The sequence below is a fragment of the Phasianus colchicus genome, chromosome 1 (genome assembly GCF_987193195.1).
Source record: "Phasianus colchicus chromosome 1, bPhaCol1.hap1.1, whole genome shotgun sequence".
Lineage (NCBI taxonomy): Eukaryota > Metazoa > Chordata > Aves > Galliformes > Phasianidae > Phasianus > Phasianus colchicus.
Window position 1 is genome coordinate 81,844,453 of NC_143436.1, and position 16,554 is coordinate 81,861,006.

The 16,554-nt window shown below is 38.6% G+C and overlaps 1 protein-coding gene across 7 annotated transcripts in view; it reads right to left on the reverse strand.

Moving 5' to 3' along the window:
- The window catches only part of STXBP5L (syntaxin binding protein 5L), a 184,332-nt gene extending 169,805 nt beyond the window's left edge, over positions 1–14,527 (reverse strand). For 4 of the 7 annotated variants that reach the window (XM_090150152.1, XM_031613002.2, XM_090150149.1 and 1 more), the window contains exon 1: positions 13,631–14,526. In XM_090150152.1, the coding sequence (XP_090006278.1) occupies positions 13,631–13,813 (183 nt within the window). In that variant the 5' untranslated portion in view covers positions 13,814–14,526. Of the gene's footprint in view, positions 1–13,630 lie in introns of all 7 variants that reach the window. The other 3 variants (XM_090150135.1, XM_090150141.1, XM_090150125.1) reach the window with 1 other exon arrangement.
- Positions 14,528–16,554: the final 2,027 nt, after the last annotated feature.

The following is a 16,554-nucleotide window of genomic DNA, read 5'->3' on the forward strand; positions in this document are numbered from 1 at the left end:
CACAGAAGCATTGTAAAAGATACGTTGTTCTAAATACAAAGGTGAATTTCATTCATGTTAATTTCTACATTTGCTCTTTACTTGGATATTTTATGTTTTTGTTTTAACAATGTAGATTATAAAGTATATACCAATGTACAACTGTATATGGAAAGACAACCTCAAAATGGAAGGCAGCTATAACTCTAAATTAAAAAAAAAGACATTTAATATGATTTTACAATGCTGTAACAAACAAACAAACAGTTTCAGTTTGATCAGAACAGCCACAGAGGACAAAAAAGGAACTTATCCAGAGGAAGACATTTAATAAATCAATAAACTGAATTGAGTCTATGAAGGAAAAATCCTTCATATCAATTAAAAGAAAAAAACAAAACAAAAACGCCAGAGAAGATGTTCTCAAAATGAACAGCTGAATCACTCATCCTTTCTTAATCTTTATTTGAAATACTATGCTTGTAATTCTGATTTTTCAGAGATGCAATGCATCCTTAGGTTTGAAGACTTCCTCAAATAATATTTTAAATTATCATACTGGTCATAACTTCCAGTTAGAACTGGAAGTTATGACCAGTATGACTCGCCTGATTCTTATCAGAAACAATCTCATGATAGAAAAGTCCAACACACACACAGAAAAAGACTGAAAATAAAAAGGCTAGACTAGAAAATACAAATAACAATAATAATAATAAAATAATTGTAGTGAGTGTGACTGTTTACCTAATAATACCTCAAGTACAGTGTTCAGGTTTGGGCCCCCCACTACAATAAAGACATTGAGGCCCTGGAGCATGTCCAGAGAAGGGCAACAAAGCTGGTGACGGGTCTGGAGCACAAGTCTCATGGGGAACTGAGGGAGCTGGGATTGTTAGTGTGGAGAAGAAGAGGCTCGGGGAGATCTTATCACTCTTTACGACTCCCTGAAAGCAGGTGGTGGCGAGGTAGGGGTTGGCCTCTTCTGAATGAGTAGCGACAGGACCAGAGGAAATGGCCTCGATTTGCTCCAGGGGAGATTCAGATTGGATATTAGGAAAAATTCCTTCTTTGAAAGAGCAGTCAGATGCTGGAAAGGGCTGCCCAGGGAGGTGGTTGAGTCACCATCCCTGTAAGTGTTAAAAAAAAGTGTTAGATATTGTACTAAGAGAACGTGGTTTAGTGGGAAAATATTGGTAGTGATGGACAGTTGGACTGGATGATCTTGGAGTTCTTTTCCAACCCTTAATTCTATCCCATAGAATTATATTATTCTAAATTTTGATAACAAATAATTCTTTTTTTTAAATGCATGCTTGGGATTGAAAAGGTTTCTGGAGTGAGCAGAATTCAACTTTTTTCAGATATTTTATCTTCTTAAGATTATGAATTGTGTTATGTTCATGAATTGTGTTAGCTGAACCATTCAATAGATCTTATGGAACAACTTCTACAAGAGCTTCCCAAATTGCAGACCTGATGAGTAAAAGGCAGTTGATGATGTCTACAGCTTTATAACTACAACTGTTTTCTTTTGTTCAGCTGGAAGCACTTGAAGTGATGTTCACAAGTAGCTTGGGAACAACTACATGCATCTTTTTTTGTCAAATAAACACTTCCTTAAGAGAAATCTTACTCATCTCATGTTTTACTTATTGCTGATAAGGGATGTCTTAAAACAATTCAAATTACTAGTATCTAGACTGCAAAAATCTATAAACACATGCTAGTTCAGTAAGCTGTAGAATCATAACTCACTTTTTATGTTAATGTAGACATTTCTCAAAGGTCTCCACAACTCTGTATCTTTTTTGCATTGTGTGGTTTTCTTTTTTGTGTAGTTTTTTTGGTGTTTTTTTTTTTTTTAACCTTCTCATCTTCTCAAGTGGTAGAATTACTCAGAATAAATAATTTGATATTTGACACCTGAGCTGGTTCTAGACTTACATATACTGTAAAAATGCTTTTCTCTCTCATGTCACCAAATCATCGGGAATTATGAAATATATTTTCCAGTGTATCTAATGTTTGACCTAACTTCATTACTCATTTTCTATTATATGCAATACTTCTTTCCTCCTGTGAATAAATGTTCTTCTCTACAAGAAAAATACTTATATTCTAGAAAAGATTTTATTAATTTTTTTAAAAAATCTCTCTATTTCTGATATTTAATTCTGACCGGAGCTTACAGCATTGCTTCTTAGATCTAGGAGTGTAAAGATCAATATTTTTCAAGCTTTATGTTCATTCTTGCCTGTGTGTTTACCATCATTTCACGTGTGTGTTTTCAATGTTTCTGCAATCTACATAGTCAGACTTTTAATTTATCCGGGTCCTGTTTTGTAGAACTATGTTTTAAAAGCACAGACATATACATCTCTCCAGGATCATAGCTGAATTTTTAAACTCTGGGATTGATTCAGAACTGCTACTTCCATTTTGCAGCCTTTTTTCAAATTGGAAGATTTGTACCTATTCTAACCTGGAAATTCTGGTGAAGGCAAAATTATTCAATTTGTAGAAGAAAAAAAATACAGTTGAAGTTCACTGATTCTCCACATAAATGACAACTTTCAAGTAAAATATTCATACTGATTATGGCTTCAAATAAAGGATAAAAACAGTTCGGAAGAAAAACAAAGCTATAACGTACACAGTTAAAATGGAACAAAATGCCTTTATGATCGAGATTTTAACGTGAATTAGAGCAGTCTCAAAGGTGATTATAAAGATCAGGCCTATTAAGCAGAGGAGTAATAACCTGTCAAACTTCAGTTTCCCAGCCTCTTCTCCTTAGATTTAGCCCAACGCTTCTATTTGCAAGGACTGTGAGAAAAAAAGACACGGGAAACTATCACTTGACAGTAGATTTTTCAGTTACGTACTGATAAATCTTATGGGGAAAAAACAATTCTAGAACTGTGTCTGGGCTTCCTCACAGCATCTACTAACAGAGATGAAGAAGAGGGAAAAGTTACAAACCTGATGTTAGGATGAGGCAAAATTCCAACTTAATCTGTGCACTGTAGAGGATTAACAATACTGACCAAAACTTTCAATAGTCAGTAGAAAATGCAAAACAAAGTAGGTTTTTTTCCCTCAAAACAAAGCTATCCCGATAGCAGACAAAACCTGAAGAAAGTATCCTAAAGTACCAGCCTGTGATCTCATAAATACAGGACCTACCTACCACAAACATCTTAAAAGAAGGTGCTGAAACAAGGGAGCAAAAAAGCAGGCAGCAGACAGAGCCAGGATTGCTTTTCTCCACATTATCCAGATTTCTTCTATGTCTCCTTTTTGGCACATAGTTTCTAGAGGCAGACTGTGCTCCCTAGGACATGCAGTTTATATACAATATTTGAAACATTTTATCAGAAACAAAACAACTACAAATGTAGCTATGATTTCAGTTTAAATCCTCTATTTAGGTAGTTTTGTCACACTATTTTAAATTTGATTAAAATCATTTCAAGCAAATATTCTTTCAGTGAATTCCAAATATATATATATATACATATATATACATAAATATATAAAATAAATTTAGTTAAATTTCCTATATTCGTTTATTATTTGGACTTGCCAGCATTCTACCAACAAACACTTTTGCTGTACAGAACATAACAGTATGTTTTTCAGTAGCTGGAAAGAGAATATCTCAGTAGCAGTAATATTCAGTATCCAGTACAGTTATTTCATAGTGTATAACTTGGCTTTTCAGAATTAGAAGTTTTTCTTAACTTTTGTTACATGGTAATTTATATTAGCCTGCAAAGTCATTATTTTTTCAAGGTGATTTTGTTCTTTTCTAAATAACTCCAGAAAATACAGGACTAAAATTTGTTTTAAACTGTACCAGTGGAGTAATAAAGAAAAACTGTTCCTGCTGGTTTGCATAAACATAAAATGCATGACTGATATTTTGCAGATATCCTCCTCTGCATAATATTTGACAGCAAAATTGATTTACTTAGCTAAATAATTTTTGAAGAGATGTGTACTTGTTTAAATTGAACTATGTAGTCTAAGCCTGTGACTCAGGATGTAAAATCTATTTCCAAATTGTGGTCAACATGCCAATACAGAAGCCTCACTGAAGCAAACGCTGTATCTGTGAAGCAGGGAAAGAAGTTTTAACAGAAACTTGCATAGCTTCTTACTCAGCAATGTATGAAATATTCAAAAAGGTCAACAATTAAACCTTTCATTGAGTTATAGTGGTGAGATGGGTGATGGATGCTCATGAAGATGTGTTGTCATGCATTATATCCTCACACAACGACATCCTTCCTTTCTATGCTTCTGTGCCTAGATTCTCTGATTTGTGACAGTATTCTCCACTTACAAAAGACAGACACAGGACAAGATGTTAGTAGGCTTCCAATCCAAAAGAAACACGATTTCATTAGCTAAATTTTCATTTTTCAAGGGAATAATTTTTCTTAAAATCTAACCTCATCAAATCTTGTGGTTTAACCCAGTAGGTGGTTAAGTACCACACAGTTGTTCATTTACTCCCCCCCCCTTCCCAGTGGGATGCAGGAGAGAATTGGAAAAACAAAAGTAGAACTCGTGGGTTGAGATTAACTATTTACTAAGATAGAGAAAAAGGATAGTTATGACTATATATATATATATTTTCACATATATATTTATATAACAAGTGATGCACAAGCAATTGCTCACCACCCCATGATTGAGGCCCAGCAAGCTCCCTAAGTAGTGGAAGAGAGCGAGATGAACTCTGCCCCCTTCAAAACTCCTTCTGCATGATGTCCAGAGAGCCACACAAAACAAGTAAAAGATTAGTTTAAAATCGAAAAAAAAATAAATGCTTTCTTACACAGTAGTTAATGAACTTCTGAAACTTGTCACAGTAGGATGCTGTGAAGACAGACAATATCAGCAGGCTCAAAAAGACACTGCTTGGCCCCAAAAAAGAAAGCACATCCAAATGCATCTACCAAATAATTACTTCAAAAAATAAAATAACAAAAAAAAAAAAAAAAATTTACAATTTTCACTGAAGTTGCTCTTCTCATTACAAAATTCTCTGAAGAAACTTCAGAAATGTCATTTTTCACCGTCATCTTCAGTTCTGCAAACTGGATATTAAACTCTATCAGATCAGAACAGTCCTATTCACATAGGATTTATATTGATACAGTTATCTTAAGGGGAAAAAAAGGCCTTCTGAATTTCAGAAAGTGTTATCTCCATGACTGTTCCCTAAAATATGGTATGTCAAAAATGGAAAAAGGATATAAATCAGACAGAAAAAATCCACATCAATCCCCAAAATATATTATTCCCACTTCATAACAAAAGTGAGGGTGGGAGGGAACCCAACAGATTGCCTGTTCCACCCTGCCCTGCTGCTCAAACCAGAGGGGCCAAATTTTAGTCTTACTTTTTTGATATATTTAAATGAGTGTCCTATGGCAAACCTCCTCACAACTACACCATCTTGCCACATCTACCACTGAACTGAGTTACATTATAAAAAGAATATACTCAACCCAAGGTAGGTATTCTCTTTAAAGAAATGCTAATTTCAAGAGAAGGCATCGTATGCCAAAAGATTTCACCTCTTCCCATTCCTTCTAGAGGACTCTTGAGTTTAAAACCTGCAAGACAAATATGCAAAAAGGGAGGCAAATGGAAAACGTAAAGAAGAAATTGCATTCATTGTTCAGTAAATATGCTATAAGAGGCTTCCCATTCTTGCTAGTGAAACTGTCAAGAAATAGGATGTCAGTTGTTTATAGAAGAACCTTCTTTCAGCTGTAGTGCAAAATAGATAAATGCCATGAACTTTAATAAACTTAGCTTTGGCTTTAAGGTAAAATAAAACTAAAAACAAATCCAATGATTTCAAAGCACAGTTTGGCCTACCTGCTAAGGGGGAAACCAGCTTTAATTACTAGTATTTCCAATTGTGCTTACTTTTTATTAATAATTCATAATTAATCTTCCTACCTTCTTTGCACACTGTATGTTTTATCTGAATTTAGAATTTAATCTGGAGTTACTGGCCAGCAGCTCATCTCCCATCAGATGAGGGAGATACATTCTGAATGAAACCGAGGTACTTGGTGGCTGCTTTTTGCTCCCTCACAGCAGTGAAATACAGCAAATCCTGAATGTTAGTGTTCCCCCCAGTACTGACCAAGATGGTACCAAGGGGATGGCTAGTGGGCACAAAGGAATACACACTATATCCAAAGACCTTAAAGATCAGATCACTGTTTACATAATCACGTGTCAGTATTCCTGCCTTTGCCTCATTCAGTGAGCAAGTAAAATATAAAGGAGGAGAAGCAATGAATGAACTAGGTTTCTTCAGACCTATTATCTGCAGCTACAATGGGATACTCCTGCAATAAATCTGATGCTGGGTAGCTGAAACTGAAAGCACATTCCTGTCCTTGAAAAATGCAATAGATGGACTGGGTTGTATAGAGCAGACATCAGAGTTCACTATGTATGACTTTATGCAATATTCAGTGGATAACAGGGAAATTTTCTCACAGGAACTGTGGCAAAGAATACAAATCACAGAACCACAGAATGGCAGGAGTTAGAAGGGACCTCAAGGGTCATGAATCTCCAACCCCCCTGCCACATGCAGGGCCATCAACCTCCCCATTTAATACTAGACCAGCCTGCCCAGAGCCCCATCCAACCTGGCCTTGAACACCTCCAGGGACAGGGAATCCACAACCTCTCTGGACATCCTGTTCCAGCACCTCACCACTCTCTCTGTAAAGAACTTAAAAGCATCCATCCATCTGTCCCATACGCTGCGTACTGCTCAAACCAAATCTGATAGAAGATAGGAACAGACACTTCAAGAAAATAAGATGCAATAAAGACTCAGTTGTAACACAAAGATACACCCATTGTATTTCTACAGTAGCTGAATAACGATCCTGGACTTCTGAGTGTTTGACTTCACAACATTAACTAACTTTCTTACATTGCAGATGTTTTTATAAAACATAAGCAACAATGTTTAATTGATTTGAATCAAATTCTGCAACAAAAACATGTTCTCATATGTACCTATACCGACACAATATCCCAATGAATTCAACAGGGCTATTCTTGACTACACACACCAATTAACTCAAACCCCTAAATATTAAGGGTCATTTCTTTTTTTTTCCCTCCAGTTCTGTATACAATTTAACTCCAACAGAACCATAAAAAGCGTACCTCTTCAGACTTTGACCTTAGCTACAGGCAACAGATTGTCTCTACTATTTTTTACTACCCACAGACTTTGCTGGTGAACTGTTCGGAATGGACACAGCACTGTACAAAGATAACATCTTATTACATTTGAGTGTATTTACCAGCCATCTGTACCTAACAATACTGCTTTCTCTTCTCTCCACAAATGCACATTACTCACACTTCTAATCACATAGACCTCTAGCTTCCTCCTATCCTAATTCTAATATATATTTTGAGAAATTAATACATTTATATAAACTGCTTATATGAACACTGCATTTTAGTACAGTCAATAAGCTAGTTAAAAAAAAAAACACACACACACACACACACAAAAAAAAAACAGAAAAAATAGGGCATTCACAAACTAAGCTAATCTGTGCAACATCAATCTGTCCCCTTTTTGCAGAGATTAATCAAACAGTGTTCTCCTGTATTTTTCTCTCATCTCTTTTGCCTCATTCCATACACAGCACAGACTGATCTGTTCTATGGGCAGATCAAAGTTATTTTTATTGTTAAAAAAAGATATTGTCAGTCAAGCATGCCTATTTGGTACTGAATAGGAAGCTACAGATGAGATGGAAAACTGAAAAGGAAATACTATCAATCCTCTTATCACTTAGTTTTATAAATGATCAAGCAAAGGACCATGAATTAAACTTTTTACATATGGTTGTTAATAGTGTTTCCATTTTGTGTTTGACCAGTTTGAGGTTATGATAGTCACACATCTTGGATACAATTCAAATGTCCAGTCTGAAGCCATAATTTCATCGACAGTCATCTAAGACATGAAGGAAATTCAGAGTTTTTCTGACTATCTAAAGGAGAACAGCCTAGAAGCTAGCCTGTAGATATGCAGGGTACTTGCAACAAAATGGGAAAACAATGAGAGGCATAACTGGAAGATGCAAGTGGTATAAAAGAGGATGCTAAAAATACAGACTCAAGGCAAGTCGAGCTGAACTCTCAAAACAGCAAATAGTAGGCAATCTGGCATTGTGGAACCTTCTGTGCCTTGGTTCCTATCCATGCAGCAAGAACAATATGTCCATCTCAGATAAATACTGTGAAGATCAATTCATTAATGTTTATAAAGCTTTCAAAAGTACAGTGAAGAGCACTTCTGCTGAGAAAGCCCATGGGGAACTTAATACTTGGGTAAACTCTATGTATACAAAGATATACTGAAGTGCTTTCTATTCAGCAAACACTATGTTCAACTAAGTAAGACCTACAGAAGAAATATGGGATAATGCAATTAAAAGCTCTATTTGCAAGCAAACATCAGAAAATTAGAATTTTTCAAGTGGTTTGTTTTGCAACCTTAAAACTCTTAAAATGGTTTTGAAGCTGTAATTGCATGTGTTGGCCCTGAAGGTCTGCATTAATGCATTCAGGATTAGTATTTGACTAATGATCAAATAAAGGAATGCAGAAAATAAAGACATTTTGTTTGAAAAAAAACAAAACAACTGTCCAGTTGTACTACTGGAGGTAAAAGTTGTGGGTAGTTTAATATCTTCAAATTTCCCTAAAAAGAAGCTTCCAATAAGCTTTGCTCTTTACTGCTGATGAGCCCTATTTCAAATAACTACAAACGTTTTCAAAAGCAAAATACTTTACGATCATCACACATGTAATAAGATTACTGACATCTAATTACAGAAACGTCACTTATAGCACTTACACCCAGAGATGTTGTGGAGTCTCCTTCTCCGGAGATACTCAAAACCCGCCTGGATATTTTCATGCATAACCCCCTCTAGGAATCTGCTTTTGCAATGGTTTGGATTAGGTGATCTCCAGAGCTCCCTTCCAAACCCTAAAATCATGTGGTTCCGTGACTGGGAATCTACAGTTTAGATTTAACATTCTATCCAAAATACAGCATGTGTGAAAAATCCTTCTCGACGTCATATTGTATTTACCACAGAATGAACTCTGAGCACTTACAAGTAAGGTTTAATACTTAAAGTGGGTTTTCTCTGAAACATAAAGCTTCACGCTGGTATTTTTTTGGCCCCGAGTGACCTTCTTAATGAGACAACACAGATTAACCAATAGTTAGCTCATGCTAACTGAAACATTACGGACAGCTTGTAACAGAGAACTTTTTGTAATTCTCTATAAGCAAAAATAAAACTGCGTGCTACTGCACAATTGTTATTAAACTGCCATTTGGAAATTCACCTTATTTCTATTGACATTGAAATACATATTCATGCTGCACCTCCAGTTTAAGTATCTACTGGACTGCTATCAAAGGGACTAGATGTTTGTCTTCATAGACTGTCAAAATAAAGTATTACCATATAAAATCATGAATTAAGATTTAGGACCGTGTTATAGGAAATACAGATAAATAATACATGTAAATTTGCATGATAAACTGAAATATCTCAATAAAATGTCTGTATGTAATATCACAACGCAACATAATAGAGAAGTTCATCAAAACTAGACAGGTCTCTATTACAGCCATTATCCCAGAGGAGTGAAATGCTAGTGGTAGATTGAAAAAGTGAAGCTGTCTTTGAAATTTGGCTACTGATTGGATGCTGATTAGTTTTAAAGGCAGTCACAACTACATTAGAGTTTGGGTAATAATTCAGTGACAAGTTTAATTTAAAGGTTCTAGAATATTTTCTAGAGTATCTGGCTGCTGCCTACAGCCAAAGAAAATACACTGGAATAGGCTGTTGTTCTAGTCAAGCACAAATCTTATTACCCAGTTACAGAGATCTTGATTTCAAACATTCTCTCCATAAAAGTAATAACATCTTGCTCTACAAATTCAACTCTATGATTGCTGTTGAGGAACAGCTCAAGTAGTTCCTTACAGGAGACTCATTTGCATAAAGAAAACACACCACATGTTCTCAAAATCTGCATCTTCAGGTTTAGTCAGTTTTCCCCAAAGTTCAGTGCCACATCGTAACTGACCCCCTACAAAAGTAAGAAAATCACTCTTTTCACCATTTATGACCCTTCTGCTCAAAGTTCTACTTAAATGATTTACAACATCCTAATTGTCCTCGATTCCTGTATTAATACGAGTTCTCTTCCTGCTACTGTATTTTAATTTCTACAAGCTATAAACAAATACAGGATGGCTCAAGAAATCCTTAACAATAAACCTTAGTAATAAATGAAGCAGCTAAGACCACCACCCTTGAAATTAATTTAAATTTTACTAACATGTTCTATTGGACTGCGTCTAGTTTTTGGCATGACTCTCCTATCTCACACATTCAATTAATTTGAATCACAATCAGTATTTTTACCACATGGATACCCATATCCCAAGAGAAGCCTTAGATACAATATGACCTTACACCTCAGCTTCCAGTTGTCACAAAATACAGTTCTGCCAAAATTTCATATTACATGAATACTTCCAAAAAGGTGGCAATGATTCGCTACTACAGATACCAACACATAAGTTTATGATGCTTAAAAAAAGTCTGCAGCTATTTCACGTGCAATCTTTTCACGAATATTTCATTTATATTCTGTCAATAATGATTCAAACATAAATGGCAAAAGTAACTCACTATGAACATCTCTCTATAAAATGAAATATTCAGCACACTTCTATTAAGGTTTCATTTTATCTTAAAAAGACACCATAGTAATTAGTATCTCAAAAATGTCAAAAACAGAGACAGGTTTCGGATGTGTTACTAATAAAACATGCATTACCAAAAAAAACAGTCTGCTGCTAGAGGATTTAGATCAGTGTTTTTAGTCAAGAAGACCTCCTACAAACTTCACAAAGGCAATTTATTTAAGTAAAGAATGCAGTATAAGGCCCTTTCATTCTTAATGTATGAGTCAGCTTTTACACTACTTATCTAAATGAAGATTTAATAATTAGTAAAGAAAGAAAAAATTGGTTTGGGGTGTTACTCCAAGCAGAATCCATCTATCATGATCGTGCAGATCGTAACAAACCAATACTGCCATTAGCTTCACTCAGTTTTGTGTGCAGCAGGATGACAGATCCTGGTCAGATCCTTAAACTGCAGCCTGTATTACTTATGTAACTTAATGTGAAAACAGACAACTGAAAAATCAGAAGTTCTATGCCACAAAATCTTTGGGAAGGTAAAGCTTGGATTACATGTATGCTTTGCAGTATTTTTAATCTAATACATATCGACTAAGGCACAAATTATGGCTCACATTGTGCACCCTGTAGTATGCACAATAAGCCTGTGTATGTGCCTGCATACAGTCCCACTGCCTTTGGTACACTTGCACAGTACATAATGCAGGACTGGGGCCTGTGAGTTTTTGTCAGTTCACTCAGACATGCTTATACTGTTACTAAACAGCAACACAGCTCGTTAAGCAGAGCCTGCTGACTAAACCTTGCAGTATTTCCTGAGCTCATAATCAGAGATTATTTGGGGAAGTTTGCTTTTAGTACGCTTTTGTACCTTGAAAAAGGAAGCCAATGCTTTGTATACCATAGAGTGGACTTCTGCAGTACCACGCATTCATAAGCAAGCGCTGCTGCAACCAAAAGCGCTCCCATACAAATATTTACTTTGCTGAGAGCATTTCAACCTGACAGCTAAATCTCCTCACTGAAAAAAAAGAGGCAAACACTGCCCACTGAAATCTTCTAGAAGTGCTGTATTCCTGGGCACCCACATTTCTAAGCAGATCTGTCAAAACCTACCAGAACTGCTTGCAAAAAATATCAAGCCAAAGATGAGAAATACAAAGACAGAAAATTAATTGATTTTGTTTCTGAAAGATTTATTGTATATTTTTGCAAATATGCCACAGATCTATCACATGAAATACAGATCTCTGACATTATCAAAGGAAGAATTATGTTGAGTCTTAGCCTTACTCAGAATTCCCATGTCAGACCTAAAGATATATCAACATAACTTGGTTATTTGCATCATTTTCCTACTGAAGGGACAAAGTGGAAAATCACTGTTCTGGATATCTGGAATTTCATAAACTGTTGTATTACTGGGTACATAAGCAAAAGGTGTCAAATTCAGCTCTGGTGTAAACAGACACAACTGTAATGAATTAGCACTGTTAAACAACAGATTAATTTGACTCAGGACGCCCCATGGTACAGAATCTATTCAAAAGGTCTCTCTGACTGTTCTAAGTGATAGGGGCTCGTCTTTCTTCACCTGAACTCTGTATGAGTTTTAACACTCACTGTGTCTGAGAACAGAATAAAATCACCACAACTGCTATTATGAAAGCTGTATATTGCACTGGGACAGATCTACACACTCTCCTACAGTTTTGCCTTGCCTGCTTATATTCCATCCTTCTTCCTCAAATATTGAGATGTGCTGGAGTGGGCTATAACCTAAATTTCAACTCAGTTGGTATCTGACTAATGAAAGCATGCTGAATAGGTGAAGCTCTTGTAATAACATAAACTGCACTAGCTAAAAATTCTGTTTTTGCACATCCTAACAGATACACAAACAGGACTCCTAGTAAAGTCAACACAATTAATGTCAAAGTTAAAGATAAAAGCGTAAGACTAGAGGATAAAAATACAATCTCTCGTTTCTTTTTTGTACTTCATTACCAAAGTATTACTTAGAACTCCAGAGCTGGTCAGAAATACCAAGTCATTTCTACTGATTTCATTGTGCACTGAGAGCTCTGTTGCAGGAAACAGACGTAAAAATAAAAATCATAGAGATATTTTATGCATGCTATTTGGAGAGAAAATTCCCACAGAAAGATCTAACCAATATGTAAAAGCCAATGCCAAACAAATTTGGAAACTTTCAATATTTATGCCGTTCCATTAAGTTTACTATCATACAATCACAATCTTCAGCACCAATGCTAAAAAACAAACAAACAAACCCTAAACAGACACCCAAGCCCTCGCAAATAAGAAAAGTGCTACGTTCAGCAATCACTGTGCCATCTTTTGTTTCTAGCTTGTGCCTTTTTCCTTAAGGAGAAGAAAGAGAGGATGGTAGCACGGTTAGACTGCAGTTGGATTTGATGATCTTTAAGGTCTTTTCTAACCTGAGCAGTTCTGTGGTAGCCGGGAGGAGGGGGAGTAGAGATAGAGGATTTCAAATGTCTGATGGCTTGTTATTTATATTGGTACCACCTGATTAGCTCTTTGTCCACAATCTCGCTGCTAGTTCAGAGACCAAGCGTGTACTCTGGATTTGCCCCCGAACCCAGATTTCAGTGAACGTACCGCTACTCAGCCACCACCACAGACATCTCTGCCTTTCAATACAAAGTCCTTACACAATCACTGCAGTTCTCAGGTAAAAAAGCTCACTGGCATCCCATTTCTTCCTCCCCAACCCCCTCCCCTCCCCAGCCCCCTAAAGCTACGCAGCTTTCCTTACCGCTACCCGAAGGGATCCCCAGCCCTTACCTTACAGATCTGGAAATAATCCGAAGTTAGCGTCTCCTGGATCTCCTCCCGAGGAGTCCCCGCGGCGCCCGCAGTCCCTCCGGGGTGCGCGGAACCTCCGCCGGCCCCACCACCGCCAGCGCTGCCACCGGGCGAGGAGGCGGTCAGACCATCCAGAACTTTGCGAAAATTGAATTTCTTCATTTTGGAAAAAGCTCGAGGAAGAAGGCGTGGGGAAGGCGATAGGATGTGCCGCCACGCATCCAGCTACATGTAGCGACAGTCCCTGACGGTCCTCCGAGCGAGGCAGCGCTTCAGCCCCTTGTACCAAACCAACTAATCGGTATTAGGTATAATTGACCGAAAAATACAAAGGCTTCATTTTGTCAGGCTACCGGGATGGGTCCTTTCAGGCAATAACAATAAAAGAAAGATCCACAAGCGGCAGAACTAAGCTTTACGCTCAGACGCGGAGCGATGGAACAAGGTCCGCCCAGACACCCACATCTGGCAGCGGGCTACGAGCGACAAGTCAATGGAGAATTGAAGCCAGCATCTGACCGAGCGGGGTCCATCCCTCTCCTCCTCTCGCCCTCGGTGCTCGGCTGTTTCGACAGCGCTACAAAAACACAACTGCACCCAACCCCGCTTCCCCTCGACACCCCTTCGGCGAGAAGTGTCTCCTCCGGGCGCTGGGCGGAGCGCTTCCCTCTGCTGCCCCCGCCCTCCTCCCGCTGCTGGAGCCGCCCCGGTCCCTCCTCTCCCCGCGGAGGATGCGCAGCCGCTGGGAGCTTCTCGCCTTTCTCGCCAGCGAGCGACGGGCGGCGGCCGTCCTGAGACGACGGGACAGCCCCGCACGCTGCCCGCTCACCGAGCCTGTGCCGAAGGGAACGGAGGCTACGCGCCCGGCCGCAGCTCCCGCCCCGCCCTCTCCGCCCTCACGCCCCGCCCCGCCCTGCCCTACCCCACCCCGCCCGAAGGGAGAGACGGGGCGGGGCAAAAGGTTCGTGATTGACAGCGGCTCGTGATTGACAGCTGTTCTCATTGGCTCGGCGGTCGGTCGGCTGGACGAACGGGACCAATAATAGGAGCGTCAAAGCGAGCGGGCGGGAACACCAGCTTAAGGAGCGGGATGGCGAGGCAGAGCTTCGCCGCATCTGATTGGGTGCTCTGTCAAGATGAGCACGCGCTCTCACCAATTGGAAAGGCTTCTAACCTCCGCGACGCCCCGCCCCAATGCGGCGGTTGGCGCTGTCCCGTGCGCGCTGGGCTCAGGCGGCTGTGAGGGGTCGGGGGTCGTATGGCGCTGAGCTGAGGGCAGGGGCAGCGGGGTCGGGTGTGGAGGGAGTCGTCTGCCGCTGGGGGGGCTTTGAGAGCGGGGCGGTGAGGGGCTGGGCCTGTGGGTGCAGGGGCTGTTGCTGTTGGCTCCCAAGTGTGATGTGGGGGAAATGTTATCCTGCATGCAGGGTTCTATGGAAGGGTATTGGGGTCGGGAACAAACGAGTTGGCGATTAACAGTGACTCATGACATGGCACTGGTGATGTAGTTGGAAGCCTGGAGTTGATTATAAAAAACTTATTATGTGTGGTACTAAATATATAGCATCCCTTGTCTAATAAAACCGTAGAAGTGATTCATCTTGGTCACACTGCAGTTTCTTCAGGGGTGCTTTATAATTTCAGTGCTCATTGTCATGCCTAATATATTTTTTTTGGCTGGTAAGTCCTACAGCTCCGTGTAGCAAGGCAAGAAGTTTTTACATCAGCTTCGTAATGCTGAGCTCCACGCTTTTGTTTTTCAACTTGTCTGTGTTCCAGAAGGTTTTATGATTATTTGATGATTTATAGTTTCATATGATTCTGTGATTTTAGTACTCCTCATCTGAATGATAAAAAGTAAAGTTCAAAGAATAAAGCTTGACTTATGGCCAGATGAAAAATAAATGATGCGTTGCTAATGAAACTGGAAAGGTTTCAGTAGCCAGAAAAAGCAACAGAACTTGGTATGGGAAACAAGATATGTAATGGCTATGGCCAGGAGACAGAATGAAAAAGAGGATGGCACTAAGTTAGCAAATCCAGCAAATCCTAAGTGCAAGGTTTTGGAGAATAAGGAGAAGTAAAAACACAGTTTAAGCTGTTTGAAGAATGCCATGTCCTATTTCTTTGTGTTCACTGTAGGCAATACATCTGACGAGAAAAAAAAAAAAACAAGACAAAAAAATGATACCAACATGAATTGTAAATATGAAAGGGAAAGAAAAGTTGTAAATTGAAGTATCTAGGATGAAGAAAAAAAATGTCATGGACAGACTTTGAGAAAGAACAATAGCCTGGAAGTCAGTGGGTGCTAGAGCAAGAAAAGCGGGTAAGATTAATACCTTTAAGTGAGAAAAAGTGAGGAACGAAATTAAAAGAGTGATAAAATGTCTTTGGAAATAGTAGTATACATACATTCTTGGAATATCAACATCTGCCTTTCGAGGAACAGGTATTAAGATCTGGGTATTGGTGATTAGATATTATCTCAAAAAAAGGTTAGGAACCTCCCACTACCAATGTGCAGTTAAAAAAACAAACTTGTGGGAAAAAAAATGGTATTGCTATAGCAAAACATCAAGGCGTCCTGTTTAAAAACACTGTGAAAAGTTCTTCAGTTCACTTGTGCAAGTAAAGCATATAACTCCTTTTTGAACATTTTGCTGTAAGCTGGACACAAATGCAGATGCAGAGATGGGCTTCTTGAAAAGACTGTTTGCGGGGTGGTGCGAAGGGAGACAAGACAGTGCTGGACATAGGGAAACTTAGTTACTCTGACAGTGTTTATAGCAAGGACTCCCACTGAATGGCCTATGTGGCAAGGAGCTCTGATGTTTTGTTTTGTTTTTTTAAAGAACAATTTTGGTTTGGCAGAGAAGAAAACATTTGCTTTTTCTCTACTGAAA